Below are 19,008 nucleotides of genomic sequence, written 5' to 3' on the forward strand. Positions count from 1 at the left end.
GTACACCCTGTCGGCTAATGTTCAGTCGTTGTGTTGCGGTATTTAGTAATGTCCGTCGGACTCCTGTCAAATGCAGAGACCTAATCCAAAATGTCGGATTCAGATGATGACAGTTGCTGGTAAGTATTTCGCTCGGTTTGTTTAACCCGATCATAGCAACTGGACTGTGGTTCAGTCAGTCACCCAACCCAACTGTACTGTGAAGGACTGCGCTGGTTGGTGGTCTACTCTGTCAATTACTAATAATTACGAGCAATGAAGACTAAGCCTATGGACACAGGACAACAAATTGTTTAAACTTAACTTGCCTACTCTCTCTCACTCTCTATCTACTGTTTTTAGTCAGTGACTACCTAATCATGTCGTTGCTTATGATAGCTTATATATATGCTTACTATAACTAAAGCCTCAGTCAAGGTCGACCATCGGATCAGATCGTCGGATCGTAAGCTATTCGACATGAGTTTACTTGCGACGGATCGATTGCAGACTGAATCGCGAGGATAGAATGAGTTCTATTTTCTTTGACCTGATCAGGTAGCCAATCTACGACAAGTTATGCGTCACATGACCTTTAGACTTAGCGAATCATAATCGACCTGAGTGCTCTTAAGATCGCGCGACAAATGAATCGGCTATCAGTGTCACGTGTGTACAACCACTGTTCTTCTAATGATCTAGTCTGGTCGTATGTCGATCTGAGCTTAGCAGTTAATGTAACAGGAAGAAATATCTGTCCTTCCCGAGATTTGCACTCACGATACCTGGTGTCCAAGGCAGACGCTCTACCGCTGAGCCAAAGAGAATATTGCCGCTAGCTGAGCTAGTATAAACGCTGTTATACACCCTGTCACATTAAGCTCAATAACAAACTCTTAACTGGCCTTCTATCAAGTTTACAGAATGTCGAGCTATTCTGGAATTTAGGTCCCTAAGTAGCTTGAATTCTGGTTGAAATGAATGCGCTAGTGGGAAGTTGTTTTCCTTGATTCTTCTTCGGTTTGATATTAAACTACACCATACTGTGTCATACTGCAATAAGGTCCAGGGGTGGATCCAAGGGGAGGGTGCGACCCCCCCCCCTGAAAGATTCGAGGCTCCTTGAAATTTCATGGCAAAATGAAAATACTAAGCTGATACCCATAAAAGTTCAGATTCATATGCTTGTCTTCTGTATTTCCAAAGACGAGTTAGGCCTACTGTTTTGCGATGAATTTTCTTTTGGGGTGCCCTTCTTATTAGGCCTATGTGCATGTTCTGAATCAGATCCTAGATCCATTCCTGTAGTCAAGTAATCGGCCTGTTGCAATTAAAACGGTAACTGCACTGTTATAGGTTGGTCAAGTAGGCCTAATCAAACTGTGATTTAATTAAGTTCCAAGCAGTTTCAAGATAGACTTAACTTTTGGTTAATTTGTTGATTGGTTTTTTTATGTTTCAGTGGGAACAACAATTGAAACTTAACATTTTAATCATTTTAAGCTTATGTTTTTTCACGAAATTGGACCTTGGCATTACCCAGCTTTTTTGCACCATTTATTAAAGCACGTATACTCATATGTTATCATGACGCTTGTTTGAATCGATTTTTTACAGGAGTGCAGATTTGGAATCGGCGTTACTCGAAGGTTGCGATTTCGGTATTCTCAGAAATATATGTAAAGGCCGGCCAGTACCCGATCACCTGCGTACAGATGTCTGGAAGGTAGGCAGATTTAGACGTTTTGCAGACCTTCACCAAAAAGCGGAGCTCTATCACGGACAACTGCTGAGTTATTCTCCATTCCTCGGCGGTTGGACCAACAATATCATTGAAATGAAGAATCTAATTATTCATTTCTCTGTGTTCTCCACAACCAGTTTTAGAATGGCGGCCACCCCTTTCATTTTTACATCCACCACTCTGAAAATCAGCCACCCGTTACAGAAAATATCTTCTGCCCTACCAGAAATAGAAAAGATTATACCAAAATTAAGTTAAGTTTCTGTATATTTTGTGGGATTGCTACTTCAGCAACTACGATGTCATACACTTAACAATGAATGCAGCCCCTTTAAAATTCCAGCACATGGAGAACGCTGATTTCTCGAATAAAAGGCCTATTATAGCTGTTTCCAGTTCAGCGGAAGATATTGATGAAAACGCTTGTTTTTTCCATTCTTCAGATTTGTTTAAATGTCAGTGGTAAAGGAGACATGTTGTCGTGTTTCGATGAACTGTATGATATGCCCGAACAAGAGCAATTGCGACTGGATTGTCACGCTCTAGTCGGTAAGCTATAGATGTGTATTCGTAACGAATGAAATCTATGAGTGAGGATGACTTGGAAGACATTAAGGGAGGCGTCATGCCACAGCTATTTTCTTTAATCATGTGTGTAGCTCTTGTTATGTTCAGTCGGTTCTTCTTGAGTTCTTGAAGTGAGAAATTAGAGGTTGTCATGTCAGCTATTTTATATGTTTGTTATCACCGAGATGAATGTTCTTATCCCACTGATAGTTATCCATGGAATAATGAAATGCTTATTTTAAAAGAGGATTTACTTAAAGGCGTACTTAACGCAGTGCGGTGTAGAGCATTCGGCTGTGGGAAGACGTGGGTCCGAACCCCGTTCATTACCGTAGTGTCCGCGGGCAAGATACTTATCTTCATTGCCTCTCTTCACCCAAAAATAGATGGGCACCCGTCCTGGTCTGATAGATGACTCCTGAGCGGCCAGCGACTGCCCGAATGTTGCTTCTCCCCAGGGGAGGATGACTGATAGGATGGTTAGAGTTAGGCCTACAGGCTGGGTGTAATAATACCAATTTGATGGGAAGCAACGTTGAACATAGTATCACAGTGAAAAGGGTGCTATTAGAAATTAAATGCTACTATTACTTGCACCACTGAAGAAAATGTTGCCAAGGCATTTTACCATCAAACTTTCAAAAAGTGATCGTCTAAACTTTGAGTGGGAACATCTGCACGGGTTAGGGCTTAGTCGTGGCCCGTGCAGATTGACACCCCGCGTCAACTACCATTGTCCGTATTGAATAAATACGATGCTAAACTCTATAATTCTATGGTTTTTTTTTCAGAGAATCTCGGTAATGAAGAAGAAGACAAAGTGTCGATCATCAGCGATTTGGAGTCGATATTGACGTTTTATTGCAAGTCGCGCAACGAGAAGTACGCGCAGAGCAACGGCTGGCTCGACATCATACAACCGCAGTTAGCGCTGAAACAAAACAAAGCCGAACTCTACAACATGTTCTATGCGATCATCACGAAATACATGCCGAAGTAAGTTGCTTCCATCTCGCGCTTTGCGTTACTGTTTCGACTCACTATAGCCGCGATCGCACGAGCGTTTTTGGCCCGTACCAAATTCGGCCTGGAACAACCGTTCACACGGGCGCCAAATGTGCCCTTGCGTGTATGACTCGACCAAAAACGTCTGACCAGGCCTGAGCCAAATTTTAGCGAATAATTGCTTTTGAATTGCAACCTTGTTTGTGTATTGTTTAGTATCGAGTGAGTGGTATGCGTGTGAGCGAGCGCTCTCATTAAGCACGGACCTAATTTGAAGCGAGTCTGATCCGTGCCAATTTGGTCAGGGCAAAATTGTCTCTGTGTGATCGCGGTTATTGATGATGACGATTTAATGGAGGAGGTAACTACGGAGAAGTTCAATTGAATGAAGTGTCACAATGTGTTTTGTTGTATTTCAGAGATTGCGTGAAGAATGGTAAAGTGTTTCACCTGTTTCGGTTGTTATTGTTATACCACGATCCGGAGTTGTGTTCGTTCCTCGACAGCAAGCGTATCACGCCGGATCTCTACGCGCTTAAATGGGTCAGTAGATAACCCGGTGATTCGATGCGTTCGTTTTGTAAGGTCTTTCGGTTTTAGTTAAATACTTGTTAAATACTAGGGGGGTACTGATACCTGGGGTACGAAGCAGCACAAATTGACAGTTTCTTTTTAAATCACTGTCACTCGCGTTTTAAGGTGGATGGGAAATGGGAAGAGAGGGGGAAAAATTGCGATGATTTTCTTTTAGCTCCGCTGTGTCCTGCTGTTTTAATCGGATGGAGATAAAACGTGGTACCGATGATCTGTAGGCTAGATCTCCTCTAGATTTTCTATCGATGTTCTGTCTGGGTGAAAGACTACAACGATATTGCTTTAGAGTTCGACCCCCCTGGAGCTGCTCTACCGGGTAGAACCCGTATTTCTATGAATCTTGTTACTAATCCTTCTCGTTCGCAAATGGGGCAGTCTGATAAATGAAGAACGATGAAGTAAACAGAATACAGCGGAGCTATATCAGCCGACAGGCTGCTTGTATTTCTTACTGAAAGGACTGCTGAAACGTGTCTATGAAAAAAAAAGAAAATTGTGATGAATTTAATATTCAAATGATCTAACATGTTTGGCCTATGGGATAGCATGTTTGGTAACGTGTTTTTAACAAGTTCTCTATGTCTTATGTATAGTTTCAGAGTATATTTGCGCACACGTGTGACCTGAAAGTGATACTCGTTATGTGGGACGTTTACTTCCAACAAGCCGACCCTTTTCTTATATTTTTCCTCGCTTTAGTTATTCTAGTCAATGCCAAGTAAGTTATGATTTTGAACAACCGCCTTACCGACAATTTTGTCCTTTGAATTCAGCCAATTTTGGGCAAAGCGCGTAGTTTATATATCTTCTGATTTTTTTGCCGATCTCACTTTCGATATCATTTTTTGCAGGGAGCAACTTCTTTTGATGAAAGATGAGAGTAAACAAGCAATAGTAGGTAAGATACGCTTCGTATTGAGCTTATCAATTTGTTTAATTGTTTCAAATTAGTTTTAAAATCTGCCACATGACAAAATGAACCGTTAGTAGAGTATTTGAATTAAAAAAAGAAGTACCTGTACTGTGTACATTCATTTAAGAGATGGTTTCAGATTCCTTAAAGCCTGTAATTGGGCCCATATCACGTGCAGGGTGATATATAGTAGTATAGTTCTACAGTTAATGTAATCTTGTTTGTATTTTTTCTCTGCAGATACCCTGTCATTGTTTCCTTGCGCATTAGAAGCCGAAGACATCGAAGATTTCTGTAGTTTAGCTCAATATTACGCATCGCGTACCCCGCAGTCTTTCAGACGGGTAAGGTTCCGTAAATACCGGCAGGTGAATGAGCCCCGATGAAGCTACTATGCATAATTAGCGAAAGCCTGTCTCTTGATAAACAAGTTAACCCATTAGCACTCCGTATCCACCCTGCTTCTTACTCCTCAAGCCGCCCGAATCCGCCCCGATACTTTTCTCGTCTGCTGCATGAAAAGGGTTATAGTGAGATTCGCACCCGACAGCTTATGATAAATTAGACAACCAAGTCCTCGAAATACCGTACTGAAATCAACATCTTCCTGTTGGAAATTCTCGAGTATTTAGAGTAAGAACATGACAGATCTGAGCGCTCGCTTTAGATACTTGCAAGTTTTGATGAATATCGGGGGGGGGGGGGCAAAAGGACATGATTTTGGTGGCCCGCCTCATCAAATCTTATATCATAGGAAAGCTTTAATTATTTACTACAAAATAACAGGAACTTGTAATGCATGAAAATTAACTGGGAATCAACAAGTTCGGTTTTTCAATGGATTTTGATTTTCCCTTGAATTTTCCCTAGCAGTTATAGACGCTACATAGTGATATTCCTGGGTGCTAATGGGTTAACCTATAAAGTACTATCCATCTCGTTTTACTGATTCTACACCAGAGTTAACACTCCCTAACGAATCTCCTGATAAATTTTGTTCGCGTTTCTTGTTTCTTGTAGGACTATCAGCAGCCATTGTTCGGACATTCCATCATCGGTAACAAGGACGAATCAATACAGGTTTCGCAGGCTCTCTGTCTGCCCGTGTCGGTCGGCGAACTCCTCTCGGCCAATCAGGTGGGAGTGGTGAGTCACATGACCAGGTTATCGGCATGTTTCACCGCGAAGACACACTCACGAGTCCCCCTCCTCGAAATATTCAGATTCTGAGTCTCGCATGCTAAGAGATTTCGTTTCATAGCAGTTCATAAGGAATTGACCGGACAATCAAAGTCAAATATTATTACGAAGAAAAATACATATGGTTGTAACGTTTCGATCAAAATACTGCTGCAAGTATTTGAATGAATTCAAGTATGTTACTTTTAAACTGCAGCTATTGCAAATCTCCCTTTTCTAAGCAAAATTCCATGGGGAAAACTGTTGATCGTTCGACACGAGCTTACGCAGGCCCCAGTTATAAGTTAAGTTTCGAAAATAGAGTTAAGATTTCCCGTTAATTCATTTCCGAACTTCATAAAGAATTATATGATAACACTGGCCGAACTAATCATGGACGAAAGCTTTCATATTCGTTATACGTATAATCGCATGGTGCACTAGTGCCGCGTATTTTCTCCATCTCGATGTTGTCATTGAAGCTTCCCACGGCGCCCTCGCAGGAATGCAACCCCGAACGCTATGGAAACTCAAGCTGCATAAGAGACCTTGCTGTAGCAGTAGTAGATCAGTTGCCAAACTCTGTGTGTATGAGTACGGTATATGTTGTATATTCTTTTGGGCTATAGCGCTTACCTGAGAATGGATAAACATGTACTAAAATTTTGAGTAACATTGATGCAACACTTTTTCTGCATCGAAAGATATGAATATCAAAAGAGTCGGAAATGTTTCCTCGAGCTAGTACTTATTACGGCATTCCAGACGTGGACTATTAGGATATAGTCGAAGGGGATAGATATATGTTCAAGGCCTCATTTCAGACTCTTTTCATTTTCGGTGCTGGATTTTTTATCGCTGAACCGTATTCCCGAGATAATTTCGGTACCGGCGTTATTCCGCGCTACTGGACTACTGCTATGGCTGGGTTTTTATACGGTGTCTACGTGAGTGTACCGTAACAGGAGGATTGTTTGAACATAACACCCGATTTCACATACGCAGTATTCGCTTCGTTGTCTTCCCGCTGAGATTTGCTATCCCTGGCATGTGACTTTTCTTTTATTTATTTATTTGCTCTTCGATTACCGGTATTAATGTCGATGTTCCTCGTGTTCAGTTTTTTAGCCCACTTGGGACTTTAGTCCCAGCGGGCTATTGCGTTCACTTTTCGTCCGTCGTCCGTCCGTCCGTCCGTAGACGGAATCCAGTTATTTTGGGAAGTTTTGAAGACGCTTCAAGGTAACGTCTTGATATTTGGGTTACACATGTATCTACCCTAGACACATCTTCTGGCCCTGTCAGAATCAAGATGGCCGACTAGCCGCCACTGTTGTTCGCCAAAATCGGCACTTTACACATTTTTGAACTTTTTGAGGGAAATTTTGAAGACGCTTTGATCAATTACTTTGGTCTTTCGGATATATGTGAATCCCCCATGGCCCATCAACATAACAAAAATTGGGTCGGTCGGACTCAAGATGGCCGTCCTATGACCTTTTTAGTGCCCAAAAATGTTAATTTTGGCCCGAATTCTGAGTCATGTAGCTTCCTACTGGTTTGCCATATCTCATTGCAATTTGTGATGGGTATTCTATGGAAAGGGATGTTTTATACCTGAGACAGGTATTTTTCATCAGCCAATTATGACGCAATTGGCGGCCATCTTTGTGTCACCAGTACTCATTCGTAAGTGGGAAAAAGTTTTTCCACATTATATTGATACCTAAGCGTATTTTGCTACCACAATCAATTAGAAAGTTGTAGCTCATAACGTGTTCTATGATTGTGGTGAGTTTCAAGGTAATTGGATTTCGTATATGGCCACCAGGGGGCCTTGAATAATACAATACCTTAGCATTTCTTTATTATATTCGTACCTATGCATATTTTGTAACCACAATCAATTGGAAAGTTGTAGCTCATGACATCATCTATGATTGTTGTGAGTTTTAAGGACATTAGTTTTTCTATATGGTCACCAGGGGGCGTTGAATAGTAGAATAACTTAGTATTTCCTTATTATATTGGTACCTAGGCATATTTTGTTACCGTGATCAATTGCAAAGTTATAGTTCATGACATGTTCTATGATTGTGGTGAGTTTCGAGGTCATTGGGTTTTGAATATGGTCACCAGGGGGCATTGAATAGTAGAATGACAGTATTTCCATATTAAATTGGTAACGAGGCATATTTTGTTATCACAATCAATTACAAAATCGTAGCTGCTGACATGTTCTATGATTTTGGTGAGTTTCAAGGTCGTTGGTTTTTGTAAATGGTCACCAGGGGGCGTTGAATATTGAAATTGTTAGATTGTTGAGCATTTGAAACCATTTCCCATGTGGGCATGGTGTCCCTGGACCCCTAGTTTTTAATCGAAATTCATGGTATATCGCTGTTTTCGAGTCTTTCCACAAAATGTGTGCTCAACCACATGTATGTCGTATAGAAAAGTGAAATAGAAACAATTTCAGATCGAATTCAGTCTAGATTGTCATCAATCTTTACCTTATGCACACTGTTTACGTTGTGTGCAGGGTTGACTTATCGTTACCTAAGTTTTATTCGGGTAGTAATGGGAAGTTTCGTTTATCTCGGCTGTCTACCATGATGAATATCTATTCATTCTTCGAAGTATTTTTCATATTTTCTAAACCATGAGATCGCGTGTTCCGAAAATAACGAATTTCGTGTTTGTTTCGGTTTAATTCTATCCAGGGTGATCGCGTACAGTACTTCGTCGTAGATTGCAGACCTGCGGAGCAATACAACAGCGGCCATCTACCCACAGCATTTCATCTCGATCTTAATTTGGTGAGACTATTTGTCATTGTATTTAAAAAAAAACTTTCTGACACTAGGGATACAGTAACTGGAGCGAAGGCCAAAGAAGGGCGTTATGCCTTTAAACTCTGCCACCATTGCGTTTCAATCAAACCCATATCATATCATTATTTACCATCAAAGAAGGCCATAGGCCTGTGTACAGACAGCCTCATTAGTTTAGATACTTAATATCCTTTGTGATATAAGTACTTTAAGTACCTGTCTTAAACTCTCATAAACCCTCGATTGAAAAGCTATTCCCTAGTCATGATTCTTGGATGGTTCAATCAAGAGAACTGTACCTTTTATCTTCAGTAGACTCCATCTCACCGGACCAATAGATGATCTCTGGCTACTGACCGGAAAAACTGGAAGCCTCGGGGAATCACAAAATCTAGAAAAAATCATCGGGAAAATTCATTGACAAAATTTGACAAATTTAACCAAAAATTTGGGAACTCTGGGAATTCGAATAGTGCTATTGACCACGTGTTTCTTGATCAATACCACGTGTTTCTTGATCAATAGGTGATTCAATGAAAAATGAATGCAACATTTAAAACCTAGAAATTTCTCTGATTCACTGAGAAATATGGCCCTTTTTCAGACTATGTATACGAACACATTGCCAACGACCCTGCTTTGTTTCGTAGCTTTCATCCAAACATTCGTGATTCCACTCATACTACAGTACCATGATTTAAGTACTGGACAAACAAAATCTTGTGTATTATTCCAGATGTTGCAAAATCCAGTGGAATTTGCGACAGCCGTGCAAGCCTTATTCGCAACGAAACAACAAGCAGTAGCAGCAGGTACATACTTATGTTTTGACAACTACCAAGCCGGGGCCAGTTGATTAAAAGTTAGTCAGAGTTTAACCATTGTATCGACGTGGTTTTGATTGTTCCAGTGGTCAACTTAAAGCATCTTCTGAGCAACTGGCCCCAGTTTGGCGGACTTTTATGTCCTTCGATGGTTTGTTAGGCTAAGGCTCGAAGTGCGTTGGTTGGGATTATTTGCCTCGCCTATTCAACACAGGCACTGAATGTTTTACAGTATTCTCAGAATTGCGAGTCATTGTGTGAAAGTTTAGGCCCTTTTCATTTGTGTTCTTCTTCCGGAAGATATAATATTCTCCTTAGTAGAACATCTGCCATCACAGAGATGGAAGAATTAGCAGAAACTTCCAATGGTGGAAATCGAAAAAGAAAGGAGATAATTCCACTTCTGGAAGAGCCCAATCAAAAAAGGGCCTTATTCTCTGATAGCCCAGTGTGAAATTGGTTATACTTGTCAATTCTAGATCAACTAATTGTCGAATGTTCCCGCTATTTTTGCCAGGTTCAATAGCCGGTGGAGAGCATTTGTGTTTCATGGGTTCGGGACGCGAAGAAGAAGACCTTTACGTGAATATGGTACTCGCTAATTTCCTGCAGAAAAATACAATGTACGTCAGCGTGGCTCGAGGGGGATATGCAGGTTTGTATATTGGTGTAGAGTTTTTTATATCTGTTTCGGCTGTGTGTCTATGCGGTAGATGCAGGGATTCGGTTTAGCAATCCGTAACTCTAATCCTTTCAAGTAAAATTATCACTTGTTTACACCGGGTACTGTGACTTGAACACAAATCTAAGAACCATTGCAATGAAGTATTGATTAAATGGGCTTCCCCCCATTCCAGCCATCCTACCAGCAGATGGGGCAAATTTACAAATTTTATCAATTTTCATTTTCTACCCTCAGTGTGTTTGGTACGCTTTTCGTTTGTGTTGGTTATCCTTAAAAGAAATTAGGTGAATCCACCAGGTTCGCTTATTTACAACGAAGCCAAATTTCATCTCAGATTCGGTTAAATGATGAATGAAAATGGATCAATCTGAGTTTATCGTAAGACATGATTCACCTCCTGATGTTTCGCGTGCGAGGCTAAAAAATTTAGTTGGATTTTAATTTTTGAAAACGAACTTAAGTTTGATCGAGTCGCCCTATTGACATGGATGCCATCTGGTAGGATAGCCAGTCCAGCCGTAGTCAATTTACCGAGTCATCATTGTCATCATCCCCGTTCTTTCTCCGGATATTTCTTAACCCTTTCAGTGCATCTACATCGCAGTGCGGTGTATGAATCAGTGATAGATTTTGCTAGTACACCGCAATGCAGTGTATTGATGTAATGAGTAATTAGTAATTATCTTTCTTGAAAAATGGCAGCACCTGTCAAACATACTGAAATAATACTAACTAACGATACACCGTGCCGCGGTGTAGACGCATTATAGTGGTATTCCCATTATTCAAGACACTAGGGTGGAATTTTTTAAAATATTCAAATTATCTCCAGTACTATTGGGTATTAATTAGTCAGCACTGAAAGGGTTAATCATTAAAAGAGATCCGTATTTGTTGTTTTCAGCGTTGCACGCCGCGCTGAAGGACAACCTGAATGACGGACTCACTGATCATTGCGCTCGATCGTGCATCGTATGTAACCCCGACTCGGGAGCCGTCAGCGACGCCGAAACGCTCGATGAATTCGGTGACGGAGATAAGGTAAATACTTATGTATACTGAAAAACTTAAACTTTAATCGCTCCATCGATAAGCTCCCTTTTCCACTCATTATATGGTGGTATAAGAAAGTTCCGGGTTTATTTTTCGCGATAAAGGCAGGGTTTTAGTTCTAAGTTTAGTTTAGTTCCTCTTTGATTCCATGGACGGGTTACTGCTGATTGGTAAAAGTTATAAAAGTGCTTACCGTATTTTTTGGGGCCGATTTGCTAGCCTCTGATTTTTACCCTAAAATATCATGATTTGCTTATTGAGGTTTCTTTTTCCCGATGAAGGCAGGTTTCGATATACATTCTTAGTTTGGTTCCTCTTTGATTCCTGAAAAGGGTTACTGCTGATTGGTAAAAGTTATAAAAGTGCTTACCGTATTTTTTGGGGCCGATTTGCTAGCCTCTGATTTTTACCCTAAAATATCATGATTTGCTTATTGAGGTTTCTTTTTCCCGATGAAGGCAGGTTTGGATGTACATTCTTAGTTTGGTTCCTCTTTGATTCCTCGAAAGGGTTACTGCTGATTGGTAAAAGTTATAAAAGTGCTTACCGTATTTTTTTGGGCCGATTTGCTAGCCTCTGATTTTTACCCTAAAATATCATGATTTGCTTATTGAGTTATCTTTTTCCCGATGAAGGCAGGTTTCAATATACATTCTTAGTTTGGTTTCTCTTTGATTCCTTGAAAGGGTTACTGCCGAGTGGTAAAAGTTATAAAAGTGCTTACCGTATTTTCCGGCCGATAAGCCGATTTGCTAGTCTCGGATTTTTACCCTAAGATATCATGATTTGCTTATTGAATGTATATGCTCTGACCTAAAAAAAATCACTTCCCCATCTATGTCATTCCAAATACTCCCAAAGATTGTCTAAATCAAGAAGAGAGGTCATTATTTAGTACCAATAATCTATTTTAAACCAATTAAACTGTAACTCTCACACATCGGCGTAGGTATATTCTGCTAGTGTTTGTCAGCCTCTTGCATCGTCTACGCCCTCTGCTAAAGGGCCTCGGCTTATTGGGCAAGAAATCCATGCATTTTAGGCTAAAAAACTGCCTTGGCTGAAAAATAGGTACTTAAGAAAAAATTTTGAATATTTGACAAAGAGTCTTCAGAATTTGTCAGGGTTCATTCATTCTGTGGAAATCGACTTTTTCAGGCAGTTTAGTAGTAGCACAGATTATCAACAAGGAAGTCATTGCATAAGTCGAAAACTCGGTCCAAACTGAAGAATCGTTTCCCAAGGATCTTCGATTTTAATCCTTCTTGTAAATAATCAACCGTCGAAGAGGGGTTCCTGGGGTACTAGTGATCAATACACGTAATTTAAAATTCATTCTTTTCTTCTTTTTTTTTCATATAAATAAAGCTCGATTCGATATTGGGTAAATTTTCGTCGGTCGTCAAATGTAAATCGGCGATCGTCAAAGAGAAACTGACGAACTACATAAAGAATGAACAGCAGCAGGCGACGGCCGAACGTCACGTGCAGAGTTCGGACAAGGGCAGACGATATCGTAATATGGCTTCAGTATTCACGATCGACGACGACGATGGTAAGCTACGGAGAATATATTTATGAAAATGTTACCGAGAATCTATTGCTTATTGCTAACGGTGAGGGCACTGATCAATTTCAAAGATCGCAACGGCAAAATATATAGCGACATCACAGAGTCTGCGTTCCCATTTCCTTATAGTTCTACGTAATATTTCCACATGTTCTACAGGTGCTGCCATCTCTCGATAGAAATGACGTAATTTTCGATTTTGAATTTCAGACGAGCTCGGCAGCGTGGCGTCATCGGACGACGAACGTCGCGAGACGGTGAATTTGGAGACGTGGCTGAAGAAACCAGACGTGCTTCATTCGTTCAAGTGTCGCGAGATAAAACAAAACGGATACGTTGTGCCTAGGTTCGTCGACGTCACATAACAAATTCACATATAGTCGTTATCAGATGATGATGATGATAATAATCCCAACCCGAGTCAGTTCAAAGGCGCTCCAAATTGGTATTATTACCCCCTGCCTATAACCCTATTCCATGTATAAGTCATCTCTCCCTGGGGAGAAGTAACATCCGAGCAGCTAACAAGCGCTCAGGAGTCATCTATCAGGCCAGATACCAATTTGTGGAGAGAGGCAATGAGGATAAGTATCTTGCCCGCGGACACTACGGTTATGTACGGGCTCAAACCAATGACCTGGCTTCCAGAGTCGAATCCCCTAACCACTCGTCCACCATAGGGCTATAGGCTGGGGGTAATGATACCGATTCGGAGCGCGTTTGGACTCCGTTTAGGCTTCCCGCAATATATGTACGACATTAATATTATTCATTTTTGAAAATGGGCGTTTTCCCTTTTGTGGAGAACATCGAGTTAGTTGTCATATTGTCATAGTCGTTTAAAACATTGTTAGAAATGTTCTATTTATTGAATCAAATTTTCAAGCAGGCTATTTCTCTCTTCATTTGCCCCAATCCATATCATCTCAACCATTAATTACACTTGTAATTGTTATACCCCTGTTGTCGGGGTGCATGGGACTTTCGGGTTTACAGCCTAAAATTTGCTTCCATGCATCCTGCCATATCTTTTTTAGAGAAAAAAATGATTTATCCTATGTATTTTCTTAATCATATCAACCAAGAATTAATTAAGTTTTCAGTATTTTAGTTGCGATTTTATACCGTATATTTCGAATTCAATTTTACGAATCTCTAACGCTCATGTTTCAGTTGGCTGCTCGTGACGGACAATCACTTGTACGTGTTGCGCGAACTGGCGGACGAACGCGGCATGGCGCTGATCCAGGCGCGCCGGTCGCTGGCATCGATCGTGAAGATCACGTCAAAGAAACGCCACCCGGAGTTGATCACGTTCAAGTACGGCACGAACGACGACGATGGACTGCATATCACGAACTTCGATCGGTTTTTGATACCGCGCGCCGGCGATGCGACGAAAGCGATCAAAATCCAGATCATGAAAGTTCTCGACGCGCTCGACAGTTGATGAGCGACGACGACGACGATGATGATGATGATGATGAGGGGAGAGATGATACGTTAGCAAAAAAGTACAAGTCGTATACTTGATATTATTACCGTAGTCATGAAAAGGAGATATGTAATAATATTGAGTCGTAGCGCGTTGTGTGTGGGAATTATTTTTTCGGGAAGCGAGTAATGACTTAAACGAACGAGGACGAACAGATAGCAAAGCATACGTAAATGGTATTTGAAAAGGAGATTCCAGATCATCATGCATGTTGGTAATGCCACGTCGTTACCTACAGGTGATGAACGAATGAAATATACGCGCTGTATAGACGAAATATATATGAAATCCCGTATATAGAGAATAAGTATCATGAACGTGGACCCGGTTCCACGGTTCTGAGTTAAATTTGACTTATTGAAAATGAACTGATTTTAGCTCAATAGTTAACTCGAACTCACTACTGTGGAACTGGATCCTGATGACATCGGTATATCGAGTTTATAGGTATATACGCCTGTTTGCCGCATGCGGCGCCATTCGGATTGCCCGTTGTACAATCGCCACGGCAAATTCCACGGCTAAACTATACCTGGAAAAACCTGGGCTCGAATAAAACACGATTTTCTGATTGGCTAATAATGACATTGTCTAAGCTGCACATGCTTGTGTCGAAGGGTTTCTTACCTTTGCGAGTCTTCATGCTATTAGGTTTGAATCCCTGCCGCGGGAGGATGTGTCTACAGAAACAAACCGAACAAGTCGAGAACAAACCTCACGGAGTCGCGCTCTGTCTAATGCGACCACCATCATTCTGGACCCAATTCAATGGCGTAGGTCTGCAGAGCTGCCAATGGTTCCCGATTTTCAATATTAAGTAACTGTTTCGGCTCAAGCACTACTGATTTGATTTGCTCGATGTGAACAGAAACGTGAAAGCCACGTTACTGAAGGTCTAATCTGTTGCTAAAAGAATACTGATCAATTTGAACACGTCCTTTCATATTTCAATAATTCCTGAAAAAGATTCAACTTGTTGATAGCGCTTTTCAGTGGTTCGCAGCCCTGGGTCTGCACTCACCCTCTCAGACTATAGACACGCTGTCCCAATCGTTAGAACAGCGATTGTCAAGAATTCACCAGATCTCTTAAGGCATTTTATATCATTCGTGGAACATTATTTTTCATGATTATTAATTTTTGCCTGACCTGGCGAGATATTTTTTCACCTTAACGCGTGGAAAATCTTGATCGTCCCGGTTTAACCAATCATCGAATGGTAATTCTCGGATGAGTTAGTTCAGACAGCACATCGTTACCCGCGCAGTGTAAAATTGTTGTAAGGGGTTGGAAGAGTGTATATTGATATATAGTAAATTTTGTTTACCCTTGAGTTGATTGCCTCGGATAATCACATGCCATGGACAACAAATTATACATTTCAGTGGTGGATCCAGAGGCCGATTTTGAAGGAATTGTCGCATCCCAAAAGGGCAATTCAATGTGCAAAGTGGCAAAATTATGCTTGCACCCGCACTGAGTGGTGAAGAGCTTGTCACATTCTATCATAACGGTATCCGGACAATTGCCCCCATCAGAACATTTAGATATCCATAAATGCAATAATAGGGGCACTACCGCACTGAAATGCAGCAATAAAATAGAAAAGGGCAAATTTGATGGACTTGCGCAAGTCTCGCAAGACTCCCTGGATCCACCCCTGCATTTACTCCAATACTACGTGATAACGACCCATCCCTGCTCCGACTGCCTGTCACAAAGTTTGTGCACCCCAGTTGACGATGAATTGGTTGTGCTAGATCTGAGGCAAGTGGTGTCTACTATAGAAAAACTACATTTATTCTATTGTATATCCCTCGGATGAGACATACTTGTGCTAACTACTGCCATCTCTCTATAGGCATTCATATCATGGGTAGCAGGGGCAGACCTAGGATTTCTTCGGAGGGGGAGCAGAAAAGGGCGCTGTGAGAGAGCGCCAAGCTTATAGGGCTTCCCCCAGCAAATTTCAAATATCTAAACTTATTTTAGTGACTTTTCCGGGCCTCTGATCTCATTATCTGTGTTATGGCAACTTTGAAATTACAAATGTATTAGTAAAAATGTATGAGAAAAAAAAATTGGGTCAGAAAAAAGGACTGTTTTGGAAATTTTCGATACATCCCTGGGTAGAGACTAGGGGTAGGATGTTATATTTTGTTTTGATAAAAAATAAAGCAAGAAATCTTACGATTGAATAGTTACAGTATGTATAATTGGTGGATGGATGCGCTGGCTGTATGTATTCTGTCTGTTCTGTTTTGTTTTGATGCGTTTGATTAAGATTTATTGTTTTTGAGATTTGATATCTTTTTAGGGAAGTAGTTTCTCTCTGTGCTTGAGTAATTTTTAATCCGAATTTTGTACAATGGACAAAGGGCGCAAATGTATGATTTATGATTTGGGCTTAAGAAAAATGATACCTTGTTTCTCCTAATCGGCCGGGTCACTTTCGTAAACCGCTGGTAAATGTCTAATCAGTTGGTTTGTTTCTATAGCTGCTGGGTCAATGTAGTTAGCTGGCTGTCAATGGGCTGTTACAATGTAGTTAGCCTGACCATGATTTTAAAATACCGTAGTAATATACAGGGTATCAAGGCGGCCGGCCGCATCAACTTGTAAGCTCAGCAGAAATGAGAAACAAGGTATCATTTTTTTTTCGCCTCAGCGATTTTTCTGAATGAGTTATTCATGTGAAACGTCTTTGTGTGGTAAATTATGGACAAGTCCAATCGATAGAAGTCCGTAGTTTACTGTACATTGTAAGCATGGTTCTCACGGAACTAGGAAATTGAGAAAAAAATGAGAAATGCAAAATAATGTTTCCCAGTTAGGAAATATTTGGGAATTCGATAGATTTTCCTCTAATCTGGGAAATATTTGGGCAATTGATTTTAAACTCCATGAAGCATAGTTCTTGGATGTCATTCGCTTGCCCAAGGGCGACTCTCTTCAGCAATTTCTCTTGAAGATCACCTTGTTGACATCCATGTAGTGGGGTATGATTCACTTGTACAAAGTCCTCATTTGCAATCAGCCATGGGAAAACTTGGGAATTTTGAATTCATGTAACTAACTGTGGGAACAATGTGTAAGAATATTCAGAATATTCTGGCATTTTTCTGTTTGATTTTCCAAGACTAGTGTCTTTGCTCTAATTTCCTGCCAAATTAAGATTCCAAACAGGATAATATTTCGTCATTCGGGTTCGTACTTTATTGTGTTCGATTATATTTCATTATTATTACTAGTCGACTCTCTTGATCATCCTCGCTTGCCAGGGTTCGATTGCCTCCTGCTGACCATTCATTGGTCTATTACACCGCCCGAGATTCTTTGGACAGACAGGCTGCCGCTAAATGGTCACCAGTCTATGTATTTAAACCAATGAGATAACGTTGTTTCTCACCGGCAGATTCGCTTTATCAGTTCAACGCATCTGATTGGCTAGATACATAGACTGGTGGCCGCTGGGCGGAAATCTGTCTGCCCGAGGAATCTTGGATGGTGTAATAAACCAATAAAGGGTCTGCGGCCAGGGTTTAGGTTAACGTGAGCTTCGGCAGATAGTAATCAAACCCTGGCAAGCGAGGTTGCTCTAGATTAGCCAAGCAAGGATGATCTTGATTAGCCACCACTCAGTCAGTCTCTTGGACCCAATGTTTTTTCGATAATCGAGAGTGGTGGAAAATATTGAACAGCAATTTAATGGAAAAAGAAATTTATGTAATAGCGATTCAAAATTTTGGGTGGAAACTGACATTGGTATATTATCGAGAGTTGACTGTTATATGCATTGATATTATTATCCATAATTAATAATGATAATATTGTTATTATTATAGCTTGTTAAAATGTATGTATGTATATATATTTAAATGATTTATTTACTTGTACAAAAGTTGTACACATCTTCGCGATATACACAAAATGCTATGATTATTAATATACAAATTATTATTATCTGTACGAAAAATCTCTTTGTCTTTCTCTTGTGTTCTCGTTTTTTAAGCCACCAAGGAGGTTTGCATCGGTCGATGCACTTAAATTTCTAGGAATCTTCTTTTATCCCAATGTCTTAATCCCGATCCCTCGCAGATAACAACCATAAAGGCGGGTCAGATCGTTGCAACAACGCTTGGCCTGCACGTCCTTAGAACTGCCAGTGACAATGAGTGTCACATGTTCTACTTTCTATGACGCATCAGTTTCAAGTCGCGATTAACCTACATGCTCTTGCAACTGGTAGAATCTAATTGCACACCGCCTCTAACAATTGCATCACAAACAACTTATACCCCCAAGTGCGGTGCGATGCGACAATAGCATTGCAAGGCGGACCTATGCTTGGCTTAGGGAAAGCAAAAATAAAGAATTTTTTAGGAGAAACTGGCCAATAGTAAGGCAAAATGAGGAGCAATTGGCAGGAAAATCCCTGATATTTCCCAAACCTTGACCAAAAGTTACCTTTTAAAGAGGAATGACAATCTGATTTAACCTTACAGGGAAATTTAAATCCGGAGTTTCCCGATCTCTTGAGGATTCTGATACGGGCAAAGCTAAATC

The 19,008-nt window shown here is 40.7% G+C and overlaps 1 protein-coding gene across 2 annotated transcripts; it reads left to right on the forward strand.

Annotated features, from left to right (window-relative positions):
• The first annotated feature begins 38 nt into the window (after nt 1-38).
• Nucleotides 39-18,357, forward strand: LOC141906889 (TBC1 domain family member 23-like). 2 transcript variants are annotated; one of them, XM_074796349.1, is made up of 16 exons: nt 39-119; nt 1,597-1,705; nt 2,167-2,272; nt 3,082-3,286; nt 3,715-3,838; nt 4,483-4,607; nt 4,741-4,787; nt 5,043-5,146; nt 5,823-5,948; nt 8,705-8,800; nt 9,552-9,627; nt 10,157-10,294; nt 11,229-11,365; nt 12,746-12,932; nt 13,158-13,293; nt 14,121-18,357. In XM_074796349.1, exons 1-16 carry the CDS (start codon nt 91-93, stop codon nt 14,395-14,397), a joined length of 2,022 nt encoding a protein of 673 aa, XP_074652450.1. In that variant the 5' UTR covers nt 39-90; the 3' UTR covers nt 14,398-18,357. The 2 variants fall into 2 exon arrangements, with proteins under 2 accessions (XP_074652450.1, XP_074652451.1); XM_074796350.1 differs by having other exon boundaries at nt 5,823-5,939.
• Nucleotides 18,358-19,008: the final 651 nt, after the last annotated feature.

Source organism: Tubulanus polymorphus, chromosome 6, assembly GCF_964204645.1.
Source record: "Tubulanus polymorphus chromosome 6, tnTubPoly1.2, whole genome shotgun sequence".
NCBI lineage: Eukaryota > Metazoa > Nemertea > Palaeonemertea > Tubulaniformes > Tubulanidae > Tubulanus > Tubulanus polymorphus.